Raw genomic sequence first — 6,218 nt, forward strand, 5'->3', positions numbered from 1 at the left:
GAACACAACAAACATTTGAGAACTGTGTTGCATCACCATAGAAACAAATCCATCCTTTTAAATTCTTGCGCAGCTGAGAAGTGTTGACTTCGAAAGCCTTGCAACACATCCAAAGCAATGCCACGATCTTAACAGGCACTCTGTGTCTGATTGATGCTTTTATCTGCACTTTTGACATTTCACAAAGGAGATATACAATAACTACAGGCCAAGCCAACATAATTATGGATGTGAGACACTGCTAGCTGTTGAGGCATGTGTTTCTGTTGAGTAAAGCGGTGCGCAGACCCTTCAGTTCAACAGAGCTTGTAGGTCAGCTGTTGTAGGATAGGGTAATGTATGGTACCTAAAGAGGCAGAGCAGCAGCTAGTGAATGAAGGAAGGTCGCCTGAGGCTGTGAAGCCAAGAGAATGACCTTTGGAAGAGCAAAGAAAAGCACTGCAGTGAAGACACTGTCCGAACTCAAACTGACAGGCTGTTGCAGAGCTTAGCTAAAGCTTTGAAATGGACTCTGCCTTGCTCCACTGGACCAGAAACTACATTAATTGTTAAACACAAAATGGAGCTATTTAACAGAACTCTTGAAAAAAAAAAAAAAAAAACTTTTACATTTGGAAACTCTTGATTTTTTTTCTACAGGGTAATTTCTTACTGTAAATAAACACTAGAAATGTTGTTAAAAATCATCTAGGCCTACTAATAATACCAAGTCTTCCATTTGTACACTTTTTTTTTTATATCTAATCTAAACGGCAGTAAAATGTGACACATCAGCCTTCAAGCTTGTTTGATGTTCAGGCCTGGCTGCAAACTTAAGATGCAAGGATTAGTCACTTAGTTAGCTTTACCCATCCGCAGCCTTCGCTCAAGCAGATACATCTCTTTGGTCACCCCAAAAGCCCACACCTCCTTTGGCCACCACTCCTTCCAGTTCTCAGCTGCAAACGACTGGAATGAACTTCAAAAAACCCTGAAACTCAAAACCCTTATCCCACTAACCGCCTTTAAAGTACTTCTGTCTGAGCTCCTGTCCAATCACTGTACGTGCCAACTGTTCTCCAGTATTCATGCACTGTTTTGCACACCCTTATTCCATTATCTCTGTCATGCCCCATTGCATAGTTGCACATCTTCACCTGCACTGCTATCATATCTGTTTACGCTCTTTTGCACTTTTCCATCTGCCCTGGCATGCTCAACTCTTACTCTTCCCACCAATGTTGTCATACAATTTTTGCACATCTACTGACCTACATCACTAACTAGACTACAATTTGCACTAACTGTATATTGACTCTTTACATTTCAGCATTCATATAGACTGTCTATTCATTTATATTGTTTTATTACCATATCACTTTCGCATATCCATCGACTTACTTATACCTCACTTTGCGCCAGCTTTGTAATGCCTACTTAATCTGTATTTTATGTAGCCTATTGTATTCTGTATTTTTGCACGCTTATGCTTTGTTGGCCAGGTCACCATTGCAAATGAGAATCTGTTCTCAACGGCCTACCTGGTAAAATAAAAAATAGTCAATTGACAGAAAATAAATTGGAAAATATTTGGATAACTCACAAAAATAATCTGGTTGCAGCTGTTATGAGTTGCTGCTTCTCTGTTTTATCATAAATGAATTATCAGTGTTCTGGGTCTTTAAAATTAGGTTGTGTTCCTACATTTCCCTTCAATTTAAGCCCTATCCTCCCACAACATTTTTTTAGGGTTAGGGGTTACGGTTAAGGTACAAATTTATGAAAAAGGAAATGTTGGAAAAATCTTAGAAATATGAGAATTGTGGGAACATAGGGTCTAATTTTAAGTAAATGAAATAGCTAAAATCAGCCCCATATCTTAACTACGTTATATTAAAATGCTGTTTACACAGTAAAGTATGCATCAAATGGTACAATACATAATAGAACTCTGACAGCCATTTCACCTGCATAGTAACTAGGCTAATTTTACTAATACTTCCAAGTAAATTTGTGTAAATGTTCATGAGCCCTGAGTCTAAACTGCAACAGCTTAACTAGTTGAACAATATTCAGAAAATGTCAACCAATATGTGAAGCCAAAGTGAGCACAAAACATGGATGCTGGAGGAGAACAGTTTTGAGTGTGCCAACAATGAAATGAGACTGAGCAAGCAAGTAGTCCTGGAGATGATACCTCTCCAGCAGCTGCTCCTGATGGGCAGACCTCCAGCACTGTTTATCCACTCAACATGAAACCGCATTCAAGCCACTTTGATCAAAATGTAACTCATTTTATTGGGTCAGCAAATGTCGTTACAAAATAAACATTCCAATTAAGATCTGTTGTCTTAATGAACTAGAATTCAATGTTTGAAATTCTCAAAAGCTTGACATACTAATCAATGTGTCAAGTGACATTCATTTAATTACTTTGAAATTAAAATATTTTAATGTACGTCATCTACATTTAAAAAAAAAAAGACCCAATTTCTCAAAAATGTAAGAAAAACCGTACAACTTAAAAGCCTGCACAGATTTCAGGAAGTTCAAACTTAACAGTCAAAATGCGCTGCTAGTCTGGATTGATTTTTATTTAACCTTTTAGTGGTACGACCTCAGGCTTTTCCAATGGGCGAGGCTGTTTCATACCAAACAGATTGCGCAGGTTGACTTCTGGGTCAACATAATGAGGGATCTTGCGTTCATTGAAGAGGCCTGCAAGGTTGGTTTCCACTTTGGCACGTCGGGAGATCCGCATTCGCAGGGCAAAGAGGCCACGCAAGTTTTCCTCCACAAGGGGCAGATGGTGTCCATCCAAACGCTTCTGCCAGGACTTCTTAGGCCGCTGACGTTTCTAAACAAATAATGGAATAATGTTTTTGCAGTTTGACGCCAACTACATCGTTTGAAAACACTTGGTAGAAAGTTAATTTTCTTGAACACAAAGTCATGTAAAGCCCCAACCCTCTCAAGAGTCTTGATTTCAACAGGCTTAAAGAGGAATCCAAAATCAGTCCCGTGGCCAGATAGCTTTAGAGCTCACAGCTGTGTAGTGCTTTAGTCCACATCTGCACTGTTGAATACTGACAATACAGACTTACCTTCAGAGTGGTGGCGCTTGGGTCATGGCGAAGCAGGTGTCTCATCATACTCTCCTGTGTAATAGAACCAAGCCATTATGTAATATAACACTGGTTGAAACTTTTGTTCAACACAAAATGGCAGTGAAATGTGCAGAAATCATGTCACTCTGTTGTTAACACTAAATTAGAATTACTTAGGATTGGATTTGGCATTTTCAAAAGTTACATTTTCTTGACTTAAGTGTCAGATTTGGAATATTAATGCTGTTCATTAAATGACAGTTGTGCATCATGCAAATTACCCAAGGTAATTTAAGATCTCCTTAGTCTTTGAATGCAAAGAAAAACCTGATATTCTGATATATCTCCTCACAAGGACCAGTAATAGACATGTTACTTACCCGCATAGCAAACATGCGTGGGCAGTCAGGGAAGGAGCATCTGTACTTGAGGAGCTCGAGGTGCACCTTGCGGATGTGGTGTTGCAGGTTAAAGGTTGTAGAGAAGTAAGCCTGGCACTTGTCCCTGGGACAAACCAGCACGGGCTTATGGGAAGCGTGGATGCGTTTGTGCCTCCGCAGAGCATCCGCTTTCTTAAACACCTTCTTACACGCTTGGCATGTGAATGTGGCTGCAACACATTTTCAAAATGTAAAAAAAACAAAGGCAAAACATTTAGGATGGATTTCAGTACATTTGTACTATAACCACAACATATTTACCTGGATGTTTGGCCATGTGCTTCTGAAGTTTCCCCCAGGTATGTTCTAACACCTGGCAGTTGGCATGAGGGCAGCGGTAACCTGCACGGACCAAACAACGGCAATGAGTTTATCAGGAAATCAAAGGCTCATCACCAGTTGGCTCTCTTGTGGGCCCCTTTGAGCAACCATACCAGACATGTCATACCCTGAAAGAAGTAACTTCGAAGCACAAAAGGTCACATGCAAATGTAGGGACAAAGACGAAAGAACCCTTACTAAGATTGAAACAGACCAACCTGTGTGCTTCTTCTCATGGGCTTTGCGGGCGATATGGGAGTCGAACGTGGCAGAGCATCCATCCTTCGAACACCTAAGTACCCCACCAGGGACGGGCAGAGGAAAAAATAAATTTAACCAAGTCAACTGGGGCCACACCCACTCATTTATCTCTGCTGGAACCTGTACTCCGGCATCAAAGATCTAACTAAAAATGGCAAGTGCATAATCTTTGACAGGCTCGCCACACGCTTTTACACTACAGCTAAATCTATGCCATCTTTTGAGATGTGTACTACAGACATACTTGGACTTAATAGGCACGTCATGCTCCTTTAAGTGCAGTTTAAACTGTCTGCGTTTTTTGAAGGTCAAGGAGCAGTTTGGCTGGTTGCACTGTGGAGGAGAAAACATCAAATTTTCAAGACTTGGAAACTGGCTATTCAACATCAAGAGACATGACTTTTAGAGGATGCTGTTATGTGGCATTTTGGCGCCATCTCGTGGATACATGTGTGTACTAAGACAAACCTTGAAATACTTGTTTTTGTCTCCGTGGGCGTAGAGCACGTGTCTTTTCAGCTTGCCTGCATGGAAGAAACTCTGCGTGCAGCCCGCGAATTTGCATCTGCATAAAGCACAGTTAAAGTGAGGTTGTAGGCTAGTTGTGAGGAGCAACAGGAGCCTACAAATGTGACTTCTTGTGACTTACTGGAATTGCTTCACCCCTCCGTGCTGAAGCATGTGGCGGCTCAGGTGGGATTTTCTCGAGAAACGACGACTACAGCCGGCAATTGTGCAGAGACACGGGCGCTGTGGGCAATTGGTAACGGTTCAACAATAAGCCTACAACTTCAAGTAGCATATAGGCTATGCACTTTTTTTTTTAAATAGTTACATAATGGGGTCTTTATTTAAAACATTTTGAACATTTATGCAGTAGCTATCTTTTTCTCACCGCTCCGGTGTGCACCGTCTCGTGCTCTTTCAGTCTCCACTGTCTTGTGAAAGTCGCTCCACAGTCAGCGTGGGCGCAGTTGAACAGCCGCAGCCGTGGACCGCCAATAGGTTTCTCATTGGGCACACCATTCATTTTCCTATATCTTATGAACACTTCTCCGAATAAGAAATGTATGGGAAAGGCCGCCGGTTTTTTTGCCTGTCTTATAGCCTATTGAAATAACCTAATTTCTTAATTGGCAACGTCGGGTCACCAGCAGTGTTCACTGATTCAACGCTTTGCAACTCTCAAAAAGTACAGCTGAAACTAATTAACCTAATTGCACTGCTAAGCTCAGCTGTGCAAACAAACGTGAAACGAGGGCAAGCCAACACATGCCTACCGACTACTCAAAGCCAGACACTTGTTACCTGTAAGTGTTACATGATAAGCTGTAAAGTAGGGTAGTTTACAGGAGACATGATGAAGAGGAAACAAAAACAGTAATATGTTTAATAGCCTGATTGATGATTGCTGAGATTTTAAACTACATATAGGCCCTGTGTGTGGGCGTCAGTCTACTAGAGCCTGTAAACTATGACAAATTACTACATGACTTATTTTCCATAAAATCCTAAATATGTCCACTATATTTCTCATAATAGTGATTGATAAAATGCTGTTAACTCGCCAGTGTGATAAATGACATGAAGAGAAAAAAAGCACAGCATGATATACAAAACATTAAAAAAAAAATGATGATAGCAATAAATATGAGTCAACATAGAAATATGACTTTCAGCTAACATGTCATAAGTCTTTCAATTAATTTTCTGTAAGTGTGATACAGCTATTCACACAGTAGAGGGCAGGGTGACTGTGCATTTGGTTGACTGTACACTTTTCACATTTACTTTATAATAGATATCTTTAATGAGTAGCTAAGTCCCACTGTCTCTCCTCACTCTGCAGCAAATATAGCCTGTTGAGCCAGATACATAGTGTATCTGATATTTCAAATATAGTAGAGAAATGGCCTTGTATCTTTCTCATTTGAAGTCAAAGATAGTACAGATGTTAAACCCTCTGTTATCAAAGATTTTGTCTGAGGAACAGACATCTAAGAAAACTTTTTGGCAATAGCTGCTGTAAATGGAGACAGTTTATTCAAGTAGTCATTCTTATACATTCCTAATTCTTTTAGCCCTCTTCAGGGTTCCCTTAAATTTCTTA

At 40.3% G+C, this 6,218-nt stretch overlaps 1 protein-coding gene across 1 annotated transcript; it reads right to left on the bottom strand.

Moving 5' to 3' along the window:
- Window positions 1-2,252: 2,252 nt before the first annotated feature.
- Window positions 2,253-5,270, bottom strand: si:dkey-208k4.2 (uncharacterized protein LOC570186 homolog). The gene is made up of 9 exons (XM_031319073.2): window positions 5,004-5,270; window positions 4,758-4,858; window positions 4,577-4,673; window positions 4,353-4,441; window positions 4,066-4,139; window positions 3,788-3,868; window positions 3,467-3,696; window positions 3,084-3,137; window positions 2,253-2,836 (listed from the first exon to the last, which is right to left on the bottom strand). The coding sequence occupies exons 1-9, from the start codon at window positions 5,136-5,138 to the stop codon at window positions 2,576-2,578; spliced, it is 1,122 nt and encodes a 373-aa protein (XP_031174933.2). The 5' UTR covers window positions 5,139-5,270; the 3' UTR covers window positions 2,253-2,575.
- Between the last annotated feature and the right edge of the window lie 948 nt (window positions 5,271-6,218).

The sequence above is a fragment of the Sander lucioperca genome, chromosome 21, assembly GCF_008315115.2.
Source record: "Sander lucioperca isolate FBNREF2018 chromosome 21, SLUC_FBN_1.2, whole genome shotgun sequence".
NCBI classification, from domain to species: domain Eukaryota; kingdom Metazoa; phylum Chordata; class Actinopteri; order Perciformes; family Percidae; genus Sander; species Sander lucioperca.

What these genes read in the sequence shown, in the direction of transcription:
- si:dkey-208k4.2 (XM_031319073.2), bottom strand. Translation starts at nt 5,138, where the DNA reads ATGAATGGTGTGCCCAATGAGAAACCTATTGGCGGTCCACGGCTGCGG. An exon ending in AGACGGTGCACACCGGAGCG is followed by an intron (nt 4,859 to 5,003) that starts GTGAGAAAAAGA and finishes AATTGCCCACAG; the next exon opens with CGCCCGTGTCTCTGCACAAT. An exon ending in GACGTGCCTATTAAGTCCAA is followed by an intron (nt 4,140 to 4,352) that starts GTATGTCTGTAG and finishes TGGGGTACTTAG; the next exon opens with GTGTTCGAAGGATGGATGCT.